The sequence below is a fragment of the Rattus norvegicus genome, chromosome 4 (genome assembly GCF_036323735.1).
Source record: "Rattus norvegicus strain BN/NHsdMcwi chromosome 4, GRCr8, whole genome shotgun sequence".
Taxonomy (NCBI): domain Eukaryota; kingdom Metazoa; phylum Chordata; class Mammalia; order Rodentia; family Muridae; genus Rattus; species Rattus norvegicus.
This window is the reverse complement of record NC_086022.1, coordinates 58,688,135-58,709,979: the sequence shown is the minus strand read 5'-3', so window position 1 is coordinate 58,709,979 and position 21,845 is coordinate 58,688,135. Positions and strand designations below refer to the sequence as shown.

The window sequence follows — 21,845 nt, the reverse complement described above, 5'->3', positions numbered from 1 at the left end:
TTATTAGGAGGGGGTGTCTATTGTGGGAAGTTTTTATTGGATACTTTAAATGCCATATTCATCAGATCTCTGAGAAGTTTGAGGACCTTATATTAAGTATACCTGATTTTAGGCTTAATTTGAAAACACATATGCACGAGGCTAAAGAAAACCTATTTCTGTAAACCATAAATGTAATAAACTTTTCATCATTAGAGAATATCACGCTTGAGAGCTGAAGTCAGTGTCAGGGCAGGAAAGGGTTAGTAAGTTGGGCCCTGGTGAGGGCCTTGGCAGGCAGGGTCTGCTAAGATGAGCATAAATTGTATTGTAGTTCAGGAGGATTTGGCTTTAGGGAGGGAGTCGGGGGAGGAAGTGGAGGCCGTTGTAACAGTATAATACGGAGCCGCAGAGGGGGAGCTGACGTCTTCATGGTGGGTGGGTGGAGAATTGGTTTTAGGACTGGAGTGGGGGCTACATCAGGCTGAAAGGAGGGGGCTTTTTGAAGAGACAACAGTATGGGGGAGGGAGGGGCTGTTAGAACATTGCAGCTGGAACAAGTTCACAGTGGCTCTAGAGGGGGAGTGTGGGGAGTGGGGGTCACAGTAGCCCAGACATGGACCTAAGGAAGCTGCAGGAGGGACGTTGCAGAGGCCCAAAAGAACCCAGGAGAGCTGTCATGACTTAGCATGCAGCTCATGGTGAGGAAAGGATCTCACCGTGACCCAGACATAGGCCGAAGAAAGATGCAGTTCCTAAGGAGACTGGAGAGAAGACGTGGGATTGTTAAGGAGGGTCGGAGGGCAATAATCCCTCCCTGCCAGGCTGGCCTGTTCTGGGTTGTGCAGAATTGGCAGGGCTGTCATGGGAATGAGTGTAGCTGGGTGGGCTGCAGATGGGTGGGGAGGAAGAGGACCTCCTCTAGCCGGGTCTGTAGTAACTTGGGCCTGAGGAGTATAGCATCCTGGCTGAGGCAGGCTCAGGCAGTGTAGGCTGTAGGGAGGTGTGGGTGGGGCAGTCTGCGTGGCAGCACAGCAGCTGGTGGGCACAAGGTGCTGGCAGGCAGTACCCCTAAGACATGAAGTGGTACAAAGGCTTACAGTGGCATGTAGGACAGTTCAGACAGTGTCAGAATCACAGCACAGGGCTTGGATACATCCAGTGCTAACGTGCACTGCTAATGTGTTTTTTGGTGCAGGAAACTTCTATCGCCAGTGGAGGCCAGCAGGTCAAGGTTGAGAGACCGGGCATCCTCCTGATTCTTGAAAGGCCAAGAATAGAGATCTCTGGGACAGAGGGGTCAGCACTCAGACTCTGTCACCAAGAGAGAGCCCCCAGGGGGCCTGAGGAAGAGTCTGGGACTGGGACCTGGAGGCAGGGGGTGTGCTCCAGACTGTAGCAGTAGTCACCAAAAGTGAAAAGAAAGCTTTGCGGACCACACCGAACCAAATGGAATGTACTCATCAGAAGTGTAGGGATGTAGGGGGCTTGGGGGAAACTCACCAATTAGCCACTGTTGGATGGAGAAGGGGTTGGGGTGGGGGGTTCTGTAGGCCAAAATCTGAGTTTTGGCCTCGTACCTTCAACAGCAGTCTGTAACTCCAGTTCCAGGGGACCTGATGCCCTTTTGGACCTCTCTGTGCACTGCATGTGCACGGTGCACAGACATTCACGCAGGCAAAGCAGTCATACATATAAAGTATGAGTAAGTAAATCTAAAAGAGAAAGCAAACCGAGCAAGCCGTGGGTGGCAAGCCTGTAAACATGCCTCCATGGTCTCTGCTTTGTTTCTGGCTTCAGGTTCCTGCCACAAGCTTCTGTCATGGCTTCTCTCAGGACAGACTGTAAGCTGTAAGGTGAAGTAAACCCTCTCCCTCCTGAGTTGCTTTTGGTCATGGTTTTTATCACAGGAATAAAAAGCAAACTAAGACACTAGGCAAGCCCTCTGCCCACTGAGCTATGGTCCTAGCTAGCCCCTAACTTCTCTTTGAAAGTCATGTCCAGAATACAGGACACCTTTTGTTTCCAGGATATATGGATGGAGTTAGGGCTTCCTGCGTTTCATAGGTCCCGCTCATTTACTACAGCGCCAGCAGGCTGCCGAGTGAGATGGCTCAGCAGGAAATGGCTTAACACCAAGTCTGACAACCTGATCTTCAGGATTTACAGACCAGAAGTAGAGAACTAGATTCCTACACATTGTCCTGTAATTGTCACATGTGTTTCATGGTGCATATGTACATATATACATACTAAAAATTTTAAAAATACATGACAAAGCTTTAGATTCCCAGATTAAGGATGTTCAATGCTCTCTTTCCCTCCCCCCCTTTCTCTCTCTCCCCTTCTCTCTTCCCCTGTTTGCCTAGTCACTTCACCATGTTTTTCTTTTGTATTATTTTGAAGGATTTCATATAAACATGTAGGGAATATGTCTAGTTCAATAAAAGAAAGACATGTTTTTTACTAGCATGCTGTGAAAGCTTCTGATTGTAATAAGAACTCAGCCACAATGAGTGAAAAGAGGGCGGACTGGATGAATACTAGTTTGTTCACAGAATCAGTGTTGGCAAGGTGCAGATCCCCAGCAGGGGTGAAGGTTTGGGCATTTTTAGACTCCTGTTACTGGAGGTTGTGGGACTTTTGTCTGGGATACCATCTTTAGAAGTATAAATAAATAAAGGCCGGAGGTGTTTCTGTAAAGTGTATACTTGAAGGATAGAGCTAAGCAGAGCTTTCATGTCTATAGACGTGACTGTCAGGTCACGCTGTAGCCTACCTGCATCGTCCCAGAATCTGTGGCACTTCTATTTTGAAGTTGATGTATCTGCAGCTTTCAGTCTTTTTTATTTTGTCTATAAGTTTTAAATTCTCAGGTGAGAGAATCTGATATAGGAAGGCTGGGACAAAGGGACAGACTGATAGAGGATTAGCCACTAGGGGCCGCTCTTGTGTGCTGTTGCTTTTCTGAACAAGGGAGAAGGGATGTGAACAAGGCAGACATCATTAGTTGATGTCTAATTCATGTACTTCAGATTGAAACTCAAGGTCTTACTTTGTCACTGAAATTTGTGTGACATGTTTTTTTCCACAGAAATCTTTCATTTGACTCAGAAGAGGAAGCGCTTGGGGAGGTCCTCCAGCAATTTGGTGATCTTAAGTATGTCCGGATTGTCTTGCATCCAGACACAGAGCATTCTAAAGGTATTCACCCTCAGCTGACCAGGCCCAACATTAGGAAAGGCATAAATTATGCCATTCTGAGTGGTACACAGTCCGTCTAGGCTCTTTCTTGGCTTCCATTGAAAGCCCAAGGACATTCTGAGATTGTCTTTCATGACGTGGAAGTCAGCAATTTAATGGCTTTGCCAACCTTAATCTTGTCTCAGGCTTTAAGACTCTTATTTACTTTAAGATAATGGATTCCATTTGTTGTTCTCCTTTGCATTTCAAATGTGATGGCATCTCATGGGTATTAATCATTCCACATTGCTCAAAATTAATAGGGAACTTTTTTCTTTGATGCTTTTGTTAGAGATAGAAACTGACAGAAACTTTGGTGCATGGCAACAGTCAGAAGAAAACTATGCAGTAGGAGTGGTGCATGGGATATTTGCCCCTCCTGCTATTTATCTGTTACTCTTAAGGGCTAAGCATTCATTTTAGCACACTGCTGTGTATTAGAATGCGAATAGATACACATATATAGCATCAACCTATTTATAGTCTTTTACCTCATGGACTGCAGCCATTCTGTTTAAGCTTCACATTACTCAGAGTTTCCATTATTGTGACCAAATACCTGACATAGAGAAAGCACGGTTTATTTTGCTTTGGTTTCAGAGGATTCAGTCTGTTTTGGTGGGGAGGACATGCAGAACAACTTGACTTGTTATGGTGGGCCAGGAAGTAGAGAAAGGGTGGAGCTGTGGGCTGCTTACACTGTTTCTTTGATGAAATGCCACCCACCTGTAGGGAAGATCTTTCCCCTTAATCCGTCTGGAAACATACTCACAAATATACCCAAGGGTGTGGCTTCAGTCTCCTCGGTGATTGTCCAGCCAGGTTGACAGTGATCGGTAAACCATCGTAGTAAGCATTGAGGTCAGGGTTGGGGATTTAGCTCAGTGGTAGAGCGCTTGCCTAGGAAGCGCAAGGCCCTGGGTTCGGTCCCCAGCTCCAAAAAAAAAGAACCAAAAAAAAAAAAAAAAAAAGCATTGAGGTCATCATTCATTCTGATTCTCTAGTGATGCTATAAGCCCTTTCCTCAGAAAAATGCTATGTCTGAGGGTTTGTCCATGGTTAAGAACTTCCATTCTAAACCTTATTTTTCAACGGATAAAACTTGATCAATTTTACTTTTACTCAGTTAAAATAGTGGAAGGCAGTACTGAATGGCTCCCTGGAGGTAAGGGACATTAAATCACTGTGGATGCAGGTTTATTTACTTAGAAAATGACTAAAGTAATAAAATGTCCTCAGCTCTGATAGTCACATTTCTGGTTTGTTTTTCTGGAATGGGCAACTAGAATACCCAGAGTGTAGGCACAACACTATATTACTTTTATCTCTTAGATTAATAGCCTGCAATTGATTGCTAGATGTCTTTTCTGTTCTATTAGTCTTAATAGTTAATGATTTTAAAAGCATAATTCTTTTAGATTTATTTATTTATTTAATGTATACGAGTACACTGTAGCTGTCTTCAGACACACCAGATCTCATTACAGATGGTTGTGAGCCACCATGTGGTTGCTGGGAATTGAACTCAGGACCTCTGGAAGAGCAGTAGGAGCTCTTAACCGCTGAGCCATTTCTCCAGCCCTTAAAAGCATAATTTAACTTTTTAACTGTATTGTCATTTGCTGGCTCCAATTTGCTGAAGTTTTCTGACACCTTTTCTGTGTTCTCTTGGCAAGCCATTTTACTGCCTAGATACCTGTGATCCACGACTTTAGGGGGATGCTGAGACTGAGCCAGCACTGATGCTGGGACAGTGACTTTCCTATACTTTGGTGTCTCTCTCTCTTTCTCTCTCTTCTTCTTCTTTTGTTTTCTTTTTTCTTTTTTTCTTTTTTTTTCTTTTCTTTTTTTTTTTTGAGACAGGGTCTTACTGTGTAGACCAGGCTGGCCTGAAACTCACAGAAATCTGCTTGCCTTTACTTCCTGATTGCTGGGATTAAAGGTGTCCACCATACCTGGCCTGCTTTTCTTGATATGAGATGACTATGCAATCTGCCTATTAGAAATCTTTACCTCTGGGGTTGGGGATTTAGCTCAGTGGTAGAGCGCTTGCCTAGGAAGCGCAAGGCCCTGGGTTCGGTCCCCAGCTCCGGGAAAAAAAAAAAAAAAGAACCAAAAAAAAAAAAAAAAAGAAATCTTTACCTCTGCATCCTCTATTTCAGTACACTTGTCCTTCAGTACCCATTGGGGAACTTGTTCCAAGACCATGGCAAATACCAAAATTTACAAGTACTCAAGTTCTTCATATAAAATGGCATAGTGTTTGTATATAACCTATGCACATCTTCCCATACACTTTAATCTCTAGATTACATATATGCATGGATTAAGGAACAAAAATAAAGCAGTTTCCTCTTGGATTAATTTAGCCAAGTGTTAGCCTGATTTGAATTCTCCAGTTGTCTTGTGTCTGCTGTCTGTCCCTAATAGAGGACTTTGCCTCATACTTATTGGACAGCACAGAAAGCATGGTATGGTGAAGTCAAGAGGAACCTTTATGGAAGTCTTTGATAGGAATAAGTACCTTTACTACTTCCAACAGACCCAGTATAGCAACGGAAGTGCAACAGATGTTACCAGCCTGTGTCTACCTGGTGCTTTCAACAGTTACATTTGTTTAAGATTGTTTCCACCCTCTCACTGTTTTCAGCACACACACACACACACACACACACACACACACACACACACACACACACACACACACAATTTTGGATGAGGGGCCTGGAAAAGTACATAACTTAATAGTAAAGCTATGCTTTACTGGGAAATTCAAGGCACAGTTAGGTTTACGGCATGCTCTCTTTATGGCAGTTAAGCCTAAAGCAGCTGAGTACACAGTAAATGGTTAAGCCTAAAGCAGCTGAGTACACAGTAAATGGTTACGTACGTAGTCTTTTTTTTTTTTTTTGGAGCTGGGGACCGAACCCAGGGCCTTGCGCTTCCTAGGCAAGCGCTCTACCACTGAGCTAAATCCCCAACCCACGTACGTAGTCTTAAATGATCTCAAGGCATGTTATTAACTTCATGACAAGGCCTGGAAAAAAATCCAATCTCCTTGGGGTCAAGAGATGCTTTCATTAGAATGTGTCAAATACACACCCCCTAATAAACATAAAACAAGCTGCTGTTATATTGTTTTTAGAGTGTGAAGTCCCTAAATGTTCAATATGGATCACTTTCTCCCCGAGTGTTTTTGTTTCGTGCATGGTTGACTCCACTAATGTGTAGTTCTGAGGTTGAACTGTGTTTGTTTCTTCTGACTATCTGTTAGTGCTTTGTGCTGTAGTAGGTGGTCCAGATTCCTTAAGTACTTCTTATTTGTGGAAGATGCTACCTGATTAGTGTTTGAATAGCAGATGGGAGGTGTTGGGGACACAGTAGTAGGAGCTCTTGGCCTGTGTTGGGGACTTAGAGATCTCTCTAGATGGTGACTCTTGGGTTAACCTACTCCATGTGTGCCTGCATTCATTTCAATGTAGGCCTTAGCTCTGGGAGATGAGGTGGTGTTATTAGAGGAGAGAACTCTTTTTGAGTTTTGAGTTGTAAATATATTATGAAATATATTATACAACATATTTTTTTGAAATTTACTATGTGGTGAATTTGTGCAAATTTGCTTTTAATCCATAGTAGAAATTCTTTTGGATCATTCAGCCATTTATTTAACCCATGAAAGATGCTTTATAAAGATGCTAGGGCTGGAGAGATGGCTCAGCAATTAGGAGCACGGAGGGCTCTTCCAGAGGACCTGGATTCAATTCCCAGCACCCACACCTCAGCTCCAAGATCTGACATCCTCACACAGACATATATGCAACAAAACACCAATGAGCATAAAATAAAAATAAATTATTTAAAAAATCAAAAAATTATTCTAGAACATAGGCTAACAACTGAGCTCACGACTGTTTTCCTGCAATGTTCATACAATAGAGGCTGCCCTCTTTTACCCCAAGAGGCATAGCTACCATTACTTGATGCCTCAGGCATCTTAAGACTATGAAATATAATTAATTTCAGAGTGAAATGTTTCTAGCTCATCATTTCATGTGGGTATCATTAAGGAGAAAATTGAGACCAACTGCTAAGAAAGGATGTGTATGTTGTAGTATCTTTCTGGGGTCCCTCAGCACTCAACATAGTACCTGCTCCTTAGGTGCTGCTCCCCTCCTGTTTGTGTCAGGCCGTGGATGTTTTCAGTGCTGTCTTTTTGCTTACTGTGGGAATGAGGGTGTATCTCATTAAATTTTGTGTCTTTGTGCAGGTTGTGCATTTGCACAATTCGTGACTCAGGAAGCAGCTCAGAAATGCCTTGCAGCAGCTTCTCCAGAGACCGAGGTAAGGAAAGCATATCCTTCTCCTATGCCTGGGACACAGTAGCTTCTATAGGCAAGAGCTGATGCTTGCACTAGGTGGTAGTGGTGGTGGTGGTGGTTGTTGTTATTAATTTTTAATAAAGTGAAGACTTGAGCACTTTTTGCTAGGCACTGAGCTTTGTATGGGTGGCCTTAATCCACACTTTAAGATGATTGCAGTTGCCCATATTTCTTAAGTAAGGAAACAAGTTTGATATTTCTAGTGTTCATTGTTATCTGTGTATCAGCCTCTATTCTAGGCTAATAACATGAAAGACTGAAAGAAGGTATTAATGCTATTTGTGAAACTGGATGAGTGTCTGATAGAGAGAGTAGATATTGAGAATTTTTCTGTTTTTTAAATGAAGCATTCAGTTTTTGAGATGTTATATCCTATGTTGTCCTTGTCTCTTAAATATTCTTATACTAGCTTTAGAATGCTAACCATGCTTACAGAACACTTTCCTCAGTGTAGGCCTACTTTGGGACTGAGCTACTGTAAAGTAAACTCCTTACTGCTGGTTCTCTTAAGTACATACAGATGTGACCTTTTGTACAGTTGTAAAAATGACTTTGAGTCTCAAGGGTCCATGTGTAGCCAGCCAGGCAGATGCAGCCTGTGGCCTGGCTTCCATGGCAGTTACAGTGCGCCGACTCCCTTTCTTGCTCTTCCTTGGTCTATGCTAATGCTTACTTTCTGCTTGCTCCGTGCTTCAAGAGAAGGTTGTACTATGTTTCAGGGTGGTGGGCTTAAACTGGATGGCCGGCAGCTCAAGGTCGACTTGGCTGTGACCCGTGATGAGGCAGCAAAGCTTCAGACAAAGAAGGTGAAGAAGCCAACTGGAACGCGGAACCTCTATCTGGCCCGAGAAGGCTGTGAGTAGTGCACGAAGATAGCAACCGGGCATCTGAGTAGCCGGCCCCATGGCCTGAGGGCGAACCAGCAATTATATTTCGAGATGTATTTCAAATACAAACCCCAAATTTCCTCCTTAACAGTGTTTTATTGTTTTCCACTTCAGTTGGTGTGGCTTCGTTAGGAACCGTCACCCATTTTGCAGACTAATCAGTTCTGTTCTCTGCTGTCTGGTTGCCTCAGATTGTTTCCATAGCAGGATTGGAAGCACAAGGGAGGAAAACTCAAATTACCTGCTTTTGTCTTTGTTTCTAATGAGGCTTTTGTTTGTTTTTAAGAGGTTGAAAAATACAATTGAAATGACTTTTTTGTATTATTGATAGGTTTTTAAATGTTTACCTAGCATCTTTCTCATAATGTCAGAGAAGAATGAGAAATTAGCTTTTAAGTATTCATCAGCCTACTCCTGTGTAGATGCATAGTCCCAGCTAATAAAGTTAGGCTGTCAGCTCTTGGATCCACAGCCTCTGAAACCGTAATTCTGTCCTCTAGTCTGGCTCATCTAATTAATGGCTGCGTGATTCTCACCCGAGTGGGTGAGGAGCAGCTCAGTGTCAGGGCAGGTTGTTGGTGGAGCATTTTACGTTATAGCTGCATTCGATCGTCTTCCCCGCCTTCCTGTCTGACTTGCAGCCTGAATGTGATGCTGTTTGGAGGCAGAGAGAAACAAGATTACAAAATGTTCAATTTGTCTTTAGAGCAAGTCTAAGTCTAGAACTTAGCCCTGTAGCTATTTTTGGACCTAACCAACTGGCCAACACAGTCCTCAGGGTCCAGTACAAAGGGTTTGCATCATTCAAATCACATTCTTCCTGTTGCTCAGTGAACATTCCCTTGGTGACATCTTGGCCTTTTTCACTCTTTCTGCAGTGATCCGCGCTGGGACGAAGGCTGCTGAGGGTGTGAGTGCCGCAGACATGGCCAAACGCGAGCGGGTGAGTGGGTGAGACATCAGTTACGGCTCTCATGGTTATGTAAGAGAATCAGAAACAATTGTTGGGCTACATTGCTCCTGAAGAGCCACGTGTGAGGACCACCCTTTACCTTGTCAGAAAGAAGCACACAGGTGAATGGAGAACATGGGAACAGAAGCTGTGTAGGCAGGCTTAGGCACGAGAGGAGATGTGGGTTTTGGAAAGAGTAGCTAAGATACCTTTTGGGAGGGATGGTATCTATAAATTATACAATTACTATAGATCGACTTCATCTATAGGCTTTCTACCATTCATTGACACCTTGGCTGCCTAGTAGTGTATGGAGTAGCTGTTACTTTTGGACACATAGCTTACTTTTGTTGTTGTTTCGAGATAGTCTCATGTAGCTCAGGCTGACCTCAGTGTAGTCTACTATTTGTGAAGTTCTCATCCTCCTCCATCCACCTTCTGAGTACTGGGATTACAGGCCCATTGCATCATGCCCAGTGTACATGGTGCTGAGGATTGAACGTGTGTGCTAGGCAGACACGTTAGCAGCTGGGCTGGATCTCTAGCTTATGTAGTTTACCTTTAAAAGGGCAGCCTAGAGCCAGTGGCGTGGTTCAGTAGGTAAAAGAGCTTACTGAACAAGCCTGGTTGACCTGAATTGATCCCTAGAACCCACAGTGGCTCAGAGAATCTGCCCTCCCTAAAGTACCACATGCATAGTGTGGTTCACACAGACACACGCCTGATAATAAAATAAAGTAATTAAAGGATGAAAAGCCAGCCTAGAACTGTAAAGACACAGTGCAGCTGTGGAACCTTAGTGCTCAGTGAGCAGTAAAGGTAGTGTAGTGATCAGAGGAGCCACTGTGTCTTTCCAGCATAGCTTTGTTTTTTATAGTAGCATTTTTAATTTGGTTTTTGTTGTTGTTGTTGTGTTTTGTTTTTTTAGTAGTGAATATCTGGATATCATGGTATTGGAGAAGCAGTGCAATAAGATACACTGAGTTTTAGAGTTACTTTCGCTAGCTTACTGGATTGTTTATGAGTGTTATAAAAAAATAAGTTAACTTGGGCTGGAGAGATGGCTCAGCAGTTAGAGCACTGACAGCTCTTCCAGAGGTCCTGGGTTCAATTCCCAGCAACCACATGAAGGCTCACAACCATCTGTGATGGGATCCAATGCCCTCTTCTGGTGTGCATGAAGACAGCTGCAGTGTACTCATAAGTAGAATAAATAAATATTAAAAAAATAATAAGTTAGCTGTAGGAAGGAAGTACCAGACGTTTCCAGTTGGGTGAGTGAGGACTGAGTGTAAATGCTAACTTCAGTATTACGTATAAGAATATTTGTGCTAAGCAGGGCAGTGGTGATGCACACCTTTAGTCCCAGCACTGTGAGACAGAGGCAGGTGGATCTCTGAGCAGGAGTCCAGCCTGGTCCACAGAGGGAGTTCCAGGCAGCAGGGGTTATAAAGACAAACCCTGTCTTGAAAAAACAAAACAAAACAAAAAACAAATTTGTGCTGGGGCACATTTTGAGCTATGTGGGTTTTTTGGTTTTTTTTCTATTTTTTTTTTTTTTAAATCTCATTTGGCCCCATGTCAGTGCTGAGAGTTAAATATTGATCTGAAGTTCCATTTTTATAAATGAAAAATTGAATCTTAAAATGTCATTTGACTTCTCCAGTTGGGCGACTTTTGGTTCAGATCTGACTTTGGAGTTCATGATCATCCTGCCTCCCTGAGCCTGCTTTTCTCTCCGATGGGTGTGGCATGAGATGGGGTTATGACCCCCTTCTTTTAGACAGGTCAGAGCCTGCCCGACAGATGTACTGTATGTTCAGAGCTTGTCTTTTCTCCTCTCGCAGTTTGAGCTACTGAAACATCAGAAACTCAAGAACCAGAATATCTTTGTCTCCCAGACCAGGCTTTGCCTGCACAACCTCCCGAAGTCAGTGGATGATAAACAGCTAAGGAAGCTGCTGCTGCAGGCCACTGGAGGAGAGAAGGGGGTTCGCATTAAGGAGGTGAGGCTCGCAGTCAAGGGCTTCGTTTCAGGCTGTGTTGCCAGCGTGTCAACAGGTTTTCTTCTGGACATGTAAAGTTGAGTTTGGCAGTTTTCTTTTGGGAACTGTGTTTCATGTCTGACTAAATTACAGCAAAATGTGAGGAAATCTCTCATGAATTAATTTAGCAAGCATTTATTCAATCGCTGCTGTGTGGTCAGCATTACATAAATAATATGTGGATTTTGTTGCAGAGAATACAATTTATGTGTTTTGGTTCCTAAAAGAGGTGTGTGTGTTTGCATGCCTATGTATACACGTATTTGAAAGAGAGAAAGGGAAGGGGAGGGAGAGGAGGAGGGGAAGAGAAAGGAGAAAAGGGAAGAGGAGAAGCGGGGGAGAGGAGAGAGAAAGTTCACAGAGCACATGCAGGGCTCACATGGGGATGTCAGGACACCTCAGTTGTTCTCGGTCAGTCCTCACCTTCCAACTCGTCTGATACAGGCTCTCTTGTTCACTGCACTCCCGCGCCTACTGTTCTCAGCGCCTCTGTTTCCACAGAAGCTCCCTCTCCCACCATAGCACTGCTGAGATGACAGACACTCACCATCATGCCTGGCTTTTACATTGGTTCTGGGAATCTGAACTCAGGTTCTCATGCTTACGTGATGTCTTAGTTAAGGTTTTATTGCTGTGGACAGACACCGTGACCAAGGCAACTCTTATGTGACATTTAATTGGGGCTGGCTTCCAGTTTCAGAAGTTCAGTCCATTATCATCAAGGTGGTAACATGGCAGCACCCAGGCAGGCATGGAGTTCTACATCTGAAGGCTGCTAGCAGAACACTGGCCTCCAGGCAGCTAGGACAAGGGTATTAAAGCCCACGCCCACAGTGACACACCACTCCAACAAGGCCAAACCTCCAAATAGTGCCGCTCCCTGTACATGCCAAGCACTGTGCCCACTGTGCCCTTTCCCTAACCCCTAAGGTAGCGTTAACTATGTGAGGCTTCAGTACTCCGTCCTGAGCAGCACAGCCTTCACGTTGACTGCGTCTCCATTGAGTTACAGAACTGAGTTCGCTCAGCTCTGTCTCTTTTGAAGGCTGTACCATTATACTGGCCTGAGACTCTTGGTTGTTTCCTCAGATAGACTGAGCTCTTTGAGGAAACATAGTATCTCGGTTTTCCCAATCCTGGGGATGCTTGGCATAGAGTAATCTGTGATCTTTAGACTTAAAAGTGCCATTGCCAATCTTCTAGGTGTGCTTTATTTGGTTTTATTTTATAAACTGTATGCCTAGTACCCAGAGGCCACTTTAACATATTCCTTGGTATTGAGCAAGTAGCATGAGAGGACAGTAATGTGTGAGAACGTGTCTGACACCACAGTTAGTTGTGAGTACCCACAGTATTTGTGTGTGCCCGTTTTGAGCTCATGCAGTTTAGTGCACTTCTGTATATTGTGCATGTACAGGCTGTAACCATTTCCTCTAAGATAAAGCCTGCGTCCTGGAGGGAAGGTGGGTTGGTGAGCTTAGAAAAGAAACACTCCTTAAAGGCTCAGGACCTTCCTGAGACTGACCACACACTCTACACCTCTCACTCCTCAAGCGTGTATAAACAGTAAGGGCTACTGAGAGGTTAGACAGGCTGAGGCCTAGAAGAGGCTCAGAGCAGCCAGGCTATCGGGCAGAGGCAGAGACCTGATAAGTTGCCTGGAGGAGGCCCAGGCCGTTGAGCTACCTAAAAAAGACACTAACCTGTCGAGCTGCCTTCAGGCTGTGCAGTGTGCTACACACAGGTGCCCAGCTTGTGAGCTGTCAGCCCTGCTAGGGTGGGCTATTGATGACGTAGCTGTCTTTGAGTCATTTGAGTCATTCTGCTTCTGTAAGTAACCTCCAGTAAAGTGTCTGGCTCACCAGCTGGACTTTGGTGTTGTCCTTACCTTGGTCTGTCTTTGGTTCCCTGTCTTGGATAAGTAGATGTTTGTTCCCGTCTCCCCAGGAATCATGACAAAAGCATCATATTTTCTGTTCCTTTATTTGTATAAGTTCTGCATCTCAGTGATGTGTTTTGAATGATGTTTGAAGTGAGTATATTGAAGTCAGGAATTCGTTCTCTCCGTCCCTCTGCAGTGGACAGACTAGGACCTGTGCACGGAGTAGTAATATGTCTGTGTCTGTTGTACTTTGCCTCCTCCTCTACAGAAGAAGAGCAGCTGTAGGCAGTGATACTGTATAAGCCGTGCATTTTCTCAGATTACCGTCTGTGCTCCTCGTGACCCTAGGATATTTACTGTATCCTGACATTTAGAGGAAAATATGCACCAAAGAGTTTCTGCTGCTAACCCAACACAGCTGAAGCTTGCCGTATTCCGGGGCTCATCCCATGTCAGGATTTGTTTTTTTAATCTAAAACCATCAGGTCTCCATTAATTTTCTTCCTGGGGGCTGTCTTCAGGGATCGAGTCTTTGAACAGTTCTCCATTCTCAGCAATAAGTTGCTGAGAAGCTGAAGAATCCTGTAGCTCTTCGTTACATGCATTATGAACAGCTAAGTATTACAAACTTCCCTCAGGGCGTTGAAGAGATGGCTTAGTGGGTATGAGCACATAATGCTCTTGCAGAGACCTGATTTTGGTTCCCAGCTCCAGGGATCTGTTGCCTCTTGTGGACTCCGTGAGCGCTGCATTCGAGTGCACATGCGCACACATGGCCATACACATATACATAAGATTTAAAAAAATACATTTTTCTCTGGAAGTTTTTATTTCTTATTCATAACTACTGTTTTATTTTTCTTTTCTTTTTCTACTCACAGTGTAGAGTGATGCGAGACCTAAAGGCAGTTCATGGAAAAATGAAGGGTCAGTCCCTGGGCTATGCCTTTGTGGAGTTCCAAAAGCATGAGCATGCCCTCCGAGCCCTCCGCCACTTCAACAACAACCCGGAGACCTTTGGGCCCCAGAAGGTGAGTCTGCCCCAGAGAGACCCGTTTGCTGAGAGTAGCTGCCGTGTGTCCCTGGCAGGTGGTGGGAAAGAGTACCAGGTGGGCAGGGCAAGGTGGGGACAAGAGATGGTGAATCTGGTTGAGGTTCTCCTAAAGATCGTGACTGGGCACAACCTGCAGAACCAGCCTGTAAAGAAGGTGGGAGAAGCAGCCTCAAGGATGACAAAAGGAGAGGCGGGTGGGGGAGCATTAGGCCCACTGCACCCCCAGATTGTAAAGTCTTATGAATGATATTGTCTTCCTCTCACAGAGACCAATAGTGGAGTTCTCTTTAGAAGATCGAAGGAAACTTAAAGTAAAGGAGCTGAGAATCCAGCGCAGCCTGGTAGTGAACCTAAATTGGGTTTGGTTTTGTCCTGTGTGTATGTCTGTGTGTCTGTCTATTTGTCTCTGTGAACCTAAATTGGGTTTGGTTTTGTCAAGCATGTGTGTGTGTGTGTGTCTGTCTGTCTGTCTGTCTGTCTGTCTGTCTGTCTGTCTGTCTGTCTGTCTGTGTCTGTGCCATGGATTCTAGAGGTCAGAAGAAGACAGCTTGGGGAACTTGGTTTTCTCTTCTAGCATGTGTGTGCTGGGGCAGAACTTAGGCCGTTAGGCGGGTGGCGAGTGCCTTTGGTTGCTGAGCCACCTTCCTGGCTCCTGTCTGATGAACCCAGAACTCACAGAGATCTCTCTGCCTAACTACTGGGAGTAAAGGTGTGTGCCATCAGGCCCAGCCATTTTTTCAGGGGCTTAATTAAACTTTTCTCTTTTCCATTTTATGCTTCTGCCAAGTAGGAGTTTACTCTGTTTCCTAACACTCTCCCTGGTGGTTTTTTCTTTGCTGTCCCTCTCCTGAGTGGAAAGGGAAGAAAAGCAAACTGGTGTGATCCACCATGAATCTCTGTACAGTGTGTGGGGGCCATGTCAGGGCCATGTCAAAACAAGTGGCTGAGGCTTAAGTTCCAGAATCCTCCTCCTCCATCATCATCATCATCATCACCACCACCACCACCACCACCATCATCATCATCATCATCATCATCGACAGGATTTCCCTTTGTTGTCCAAGCTTGCCTTGAACTCAGAATCCTCCGGTCTCAGCAGAACTGCTGGTTTTAGACCATTTTCAATTTGTGTGGGAAGAAGGAAAATCAGGAGCTGTAAGCTTTCCTTTCTTGGCTCCATGTTCCCTGGCAAGTTACTTCTGTAAACTGTAGCTTGTAAAATAGGTTAATAACATCTGCATCCCTCATCTAAGGAGGCTTAAATAAGTTGATACACCATTGCTCAGCTGTAGTCACTACTCTTTTTACCCATCTTCCCTTGGGACATGCTGGGCTAGATTATCTTGAGATCTGTAATTATAGCATGCATCAATACTCGGCTACCATTTGCATGTGTAGCAAACATAGTGTTCAGTGTATGTGAAAAGCATGGCAATCAGATGAATGGTAACAGTGGCTAAAACTGTGACCTTTGTGGGAGAACCTGGGCTCTTACTCTTGGACTTACCAAATTGCCTTTACAAACACCTTCCGGGTGTTTCTGAAGCTGCCTGTACTGTCTTAGAAGTCTTTGTTCCCTGTGTTTATATACCTACTACACTTGTCAAGGTGATCCTTCCTCCTCCTTCCCACTGTCAGATAAGCCCTTCTTACACAGGCTTCATCAACCTGGTTGTTTTTGTTTTTATTTTGTTTTATTTATGTGTGTGTCTTGTATTAGTTACAGTTCCATTGCTGAGATAAAACACCATGAGCAAAAGCAAGAGTTTGTTTAGCCTCATGCTTCCAAAGGGGTAAGAGCCCATCCTGGCAGGGAGAGGTAGCAGCAAGCAGCAGGTATGAACAGAGGGGGAGGCTGAGATCACATCCTCAGACTGCAAGCCCAGAGCAGAGAGCCAGCTGGAGTCAGGGCAGGGCCGTGAGCTCCCAAGGCCTGCCCTCATGATGTATTTCCTCTTAAACCTCCCCAAACTGCGTGGCCAACGGGGACCAAGCATTCAGACACATGAGCCTGTGGAGGCCATTTCCACTCTCACCCTGCTTCAGTGCTAGGATCTCCTCTTGACTTCCTTACTTCACTGCCCCCTCTCTGACGCTTTCCCCTTCTTCATGTTGACCTAGGTTTTCAATCTGCCGTTTCCTTCCTCTGGAGGAATTTGTTTAGCATTTCTTGAAAAGTCCATTTCCTGGCCACAGTTCATTCGTTTGCTTGTTCGTTCATTCATTCATTCATTCATTCCTTTTTTAAAAATTATTTATGTATGTGAATACACTGTCGCTGTCTTCAGGCACACCAGAAGAGGGCATCAGATCCCATTGCAGATGGTTGTGAGCCACCATGTGGGTGCTGGGAAGTGAACTCAGGACCTCTGGAAGAGCAGCCAGTGCTCTTAACCACTGAGCAATCTCCCCAGCCTTCCCTCCCCCCTCTTTCTTACTGAGAAAGTCTCTTTCACTTTTGTGAAGGGTAATTTCATCTTCTGGAACTTCAACTACCTCCAAGTTACCTTCTTCTTGGCTTCATGATTTACTGCAATGTGACTGATAAATCTAGTTTGGAGTTTGGGATGTTTATTTTATTGGTTTTCTCTCAGCCCTTAGGCCTGTGCCTTAATATCTGTCACTGGTCTTAAAATTTTTCTAGCTGTATTACATTAAGTAGTTTTCAGTTGTTTTGTTTCTTCTGCTTGTGTTCACCTTCTTTGTGTGCTAAACTTGGGTGTGTGTGTGTGTCTTGAAACAGGGGCTCATATAGCTTAGGCTAGCCTCAAACTCCTGACCCATTCCCTCCTTCCAAGTGCCTAGATTCTAGGTGTGTGTTGTCATGCCTGGCCCATGTTTCATCATGGACGATTGTCACCGGCTTTTGAATACTGGGTTAATGCTTGCTGCCTGTTCCTGTTTGCTGCCTTGTCCCCTGCCTAGTAGCTGTCCATTACTGGGCAGCTTGTAAACTGCTTGCATTTACTTTTCTGTGAGCTGTGTGGGGCCGAGTTCCTCTTTGACCAGCTCATGCCAGGAGCCTCCTCTGCTGAATATGCCAGCAGGTAAACCGCATCTGGAAATCAGGTGGGCATTTCTTGTTTTATGTAGCAAAAAATGGGATCTAAGCCTGTGACCAGTAAGCCCCAAAAGGAACAGAAAGAACAAGGAAAAGACAAGCAACAGAAAGCAGCTCAGGGCGGCACGCGGGATCAGAGTAAGGCGCCTGGAGAGCAGGGGAAGGGCCGCTGCACCTCGTGGACAGGGTTCCAGACCAAGGCCGAGGTGGAGCAGGTGGAGCTCCCCGACGGGACAAGGAGAAGAAAGGTCCTGGCGCTCCCTTCACACCGAGGCCCCAAAGTGAGGTGAGGAGCAGGAGAGCCTCGGAAGAGGGTGCTTCCCAGTGCATGGGTGGTGTAGGTGGCTTGTCTTTGTAGCATTTGCTTGGACAAAAGGGGGACTTGTGCTCCCCTTCCCATGGGAGTTATCAGGAACGGCTCAACCCCCACAGAGACATGACTCATACCATGGCAGAGGGAACTCAGAGGAGCCACTAGGGCAGACTGCTAAGCCATTCTTCTTTCCTAAGCTTTTCCTGGCCTGTGTGTCAGCCGAGGCTCACCCGTTTGTTTCTCTTTGGGACAGTAGATTAGTGCTATGAACAAATGATCTTTAAAAAAAATCTTGGTAAGTAAATGAAGGTTTCTGTGATTTCCATTGCAGTCACGGGCAACAATGCATAAACCCAGAGAAACAAACAAAGGAATATGTAACTATTACGACTTAGGATATGCTGCTGTGGGCTCTATTTAAGAGTGACTGCTTTTAGGCTTAGAAACAGCTATGTAGAAAAGAAATTTGTCTCCTAAGCTCTTTCAGGATTCTGTGTGACATTTACTTGGCTATCTTATTTCAGGCTGCGGGACAGAGGCAAAGTGAAGTCCCTTCCTTCTAAGAAGCCAAAGCCCCAGATGGGCCAGCGGAAGCAAAAGAAGCAGCAGTCAGCTTCTTCCCTGCAGGTGAGGTCGGTGGGCCGAGTGGTTTGTGCTGCTGCTGCTCTGTTGGGCTGAGCAGAGTAGACTTTGTGGATAGCTGAGTGGGTAGTAAGGCGGCAGCTCCTAGAGGATGAGGGAGGCATAGTGTAAAAGTGGGGAGGAAAGTAGGCCCTTAGCTTGTGTTTCCTGTGCCTGCTTCCCCCCAGAAGAGTGTATGAAAGTAAATCCCACTTTACATGTAATATGTCTCAAGAGACACATTGCTCAGAAAGTCTTCAGACTATATCTGAACGGCCAAGTCTACACACACACACACACACACACACACACACACACACACACACACACACTCTATCATTATCATATCTACTGAGAGTAATCAGAAGCTCTTTATACCCTCTAAAATGTAGCCATTAAATTTTTTCTAATTGCCTCAAAAATGTTTTTTATTTGTGGTTAGGAGCGGTTAGGATGCTAACAGAGCCCACACATTACATTTGCAATATTCCTCCCTCCCTCCATTCTGTAGGTTTATTCTTTCTCACTACATTTCCCCACACTGTTAATTTGTTGGAGGATCAGGTCGTTTGTCCTTGAGGATGTATTTTATGTTGAGTTCACTTCCTGATGGTAATGTGTCTCTGTGACCGTGTGCCTGTCAGCTGGTGGTTAGGCCTAGAGCTGTAATCAGATCAGTTTTCTTGGATCACATCACTTCACAGATGTGCTTCCTTGCACCTTGTCCAGTGCTGCAGTTTGGTTGTTGACTGTTAGTAATGCCAAGACCAGTCAGTAGGTGTCAGGTTGTCTGCTTCACTGTTCCACCTAGAAACCTTAGAACCCCTACCGCCTTTTCAGCTTTGTTTGTTTGTTTGTTTGTTTGTTTTGTTTTGTTGTGTTGTGTTGTGCTGTGCTGTGCTGTGCTGTGCTGTGCTGTGCTAGGGATGGAACCCAAGGCCAGAAGTGCTCAGCTGCTGAGTTATGTCCCTAGCTGCTTACCTTTGATTTATAACAACAATGGACTGTTTTACAGACTTGTTATTTCATTATGAGTTACAGAATGGTGATTTTTCCAATACAGTCACCCCTTTTGCACCTAAGAATGGTGTTCTAAGAAATCTAGAAAGAAGAATCTTGACGTATAAGAAAAGCAAGCTTAGATGTTTTGGTTTTTTTTTTTCTTCTCCTTGCTGTGCTAAGTTTCCAGAGTAGTGATCTATTGCCATACCAACCTGCTCTGGTGGCCTATGAGACAGATACACACACACACACACACACACACACACACACACACACGGGAACTAATTGATACATATATGTATGTATGTATTATAAAATCCCAAATTTTCATATAATGCTCTATGTTTCAACCAAATGCAGTCAATCAAATGCAGCCATTATTCTTGTTCTGTCTAAGCCAACAGAAGAATCTTGAATCAGCTCCTGAACCCTTCTGAAGAGATCTTGTCTGTCTTTGGTAGTGTTGCTTTCTTGTACAGGATGTTCTAGGTGCATCTCACATGTTTCTTTTCAGTTTTTGGCGATAGCCAGTTTCCTAAGAAGCTCTAGTTCTTTATAGTAGAAAATAATAGTTCTGTTGATCCTGTGTGCGCTCTCTCTCTCTCTCTCTCTCTCTCTCTCTCTCTCTCTCTCTTTCTCACACACACATATATATGATGGATACACACACACACACACACACACACACACACACACACACACACACACACACACGTAGTTTGTGGTATGTCTATAAACTGCAAACATGCCTAGTGCCCCTAGAAACAAGAAGAGGGTGCCGAGTCCACTAGGTTTGGAGTCACAGATGCTTGTGTAACACAGTGCGGGTTCTGGGAACAGGACCAGGGTCCTCTGGAAGAGCAGGCAGTTCTCTTAGCATCTGAGCAACCTCTCCAGCCTCCTTGAGCATTTGAGGACAAGCTTTTATCTCCCTCCCCTTTAAGAATAAAAGAGTCATTAGCATCCTGTTCTACTCAAATCTGTCTCTGGGAAGTTTCTGGCTATATCATACTATATTGTAGAAATCTAGTCTCAAAATTTCATTAATGGACTTCTTGTGTGGGCAGGAGCAAACAAGGGTGTCCAAACTAGCTTCTCCCAGGAAATCGTCTTCCTAGTGCACACGATCTTTGTACCTACGCATGTTTTGGATACCCTTGATAGGGCTTGAAATTAAGTGGGTAGCCCTTGGAAGGAGAGAGATGAGTCAGGAGTTCAAACACACCCTCAGATACATAGTTTCAGGCATGCAGAAAAGAAGGAAGAAGGCAGGTGAGAAGGCAAGAAAGCAAAAGGGAGGGGAAGGAAGAAAAAGGAAAAAAGAAAACCAACCAAACAAACAAATCTTATGTTTCCTTTCTTTCACAGGCACCTAAGAAAAAAGCTAAAGAAAGTAAGGCAGAAGCCCACTTCAACCGACTGGTTGAACAATATAAGCAGAAGTTGTTGGGCCCTTCTAAAGGAGCATCCCTTGTGAAGAGAAGCAAATGGTTTGACAGCTGATCGTGCCTGCAGCCTGTAAGAAAGCCATGTCTTTCACTGAGGAAAGGATCCTAGATGATACCCACTTTCTTGGGGACTCTGTGGGTTGTCTACATTCTTGGTCCGTTCTCCAGTGTGGTGTTTGTTAGCCACAAGGAAACACCTGAAAAGCACCATGAAGGTTTCTAACTTAACCGTCTTAGTGCTAAATCTGCACATGTAATTGCAACTGATTTCTAATCTCTTCTCAGATGGAAACTATTGTAAAGAGTGTCCCAGAGTACTGAATTTTAAAGATGCATATTTTGTTATGGAGTCTGTAAGTGAGAAATTGTGACTTTTTGGATGTGTCTCATTTTTAATATACACAAATATATTATTTATGAGTTTTTCTAAAAGAACCTTTTTAACATTTTTAATCGGTTACAGAGTTTGCACAACTAGGAGCAGAGAAAATGCTTACTAAAGTAGTCTTGAGTGCTGGAGATGCCAGGGAAGGACTGAAGGCCGTCCGTCTGGCATCAGGCAGCACCTGAGAACTGTCTGTCCCTGGCGGAGGGGCTAACTGGAGATATGGTTGCGGGCTGGGCACCAGCCTGACCACACATGGCCCAGATGTGCCCCTCAGCACCTTCTCCCAGGGACTGAGCTCTCTGGTGAGGGAAGGCAGTGGGCACGAGGCTCTGACCTATGGGCCTGAAGTCTTACCTGGTCCTGCAAAATAAACAGTTTAACCACATGGACTCCCGGCTCTTCCCTGCACTACATACTTTTAAACATTCTTTCTACCTGTACTTTGTCTTGTCTACAGAAAGCTGGCCATGGAGGGTGACTTAGAGTCAGGGTCCACACGGATTCTGACACTATGGAGAGTAGGCCCTTGGGAAAGAAGATCACGGGAGATAAGCAAAGCCCCGTGCTGTATAACTCTGATACACAATGTGG

At 44.6% G+C, this 21,845-nt stretch overlaps 1 protein-coding gene across 4 annotated transcripts in view; it reads left to right on the top strand.

The window, feature by feature from the left end:
- Rbm28 (RNA binding motif protein 28) overlaps window positions 1-21,643 on the top strand; it is a 38,976-nt gene extending 17,333 nt beyond the window's left edge. For 3 of the 4 annotated variants that reach the window (XM_039107509.2, XM_006236190.5, NM_001415878.1), the window contains 10 exons: window positions 3,074-3,183; window positions 7,490-7,563; window positions 8,321-8,456; window positions 9,367-9,431; window positions 11,288-11,446; window positions 14,249-14,398; window positions 14,688-14,762; window positions 17,515-17,768; window positions 18,320-18,422; window positions 20,787-21,643. In XM_039107509.2, the coding sequence (XP_038963437.1) occupies window positions 3,074-3,183; window positions 7,490-7,563; window positions 8,321-8,456; window positions 9,367-9,431; window positions 11,288-11,446; window positions 14,249-14,398; window positions 14,688-14,762; window positions 17,515-17,768; window positions 18,320-18,422; window positions 20,787-20,921 (1,261 nt within the window). In that variant the 3' untranslated portion in view covers window positions 20,922-21,643. The remainder of the gene's footprint in view (window positions 1-3,073; window positions 3,184-7,489; window positions 7,564-8,320; window positions 8,457-9,366; window positions 9,432-11,287; window positions 11,447-14,248; window positions 14,399-14,687; window positions 14,763-17,514; window positions 17,769-18,319; window positions 18,423-20,786) is intronic. The other variant, NM_001107850.2, reaches the window with a different exon arrangement.
- The last annotated feature ends 202 nt before the right edge of the window (window positions 21,644-21,845 follow it).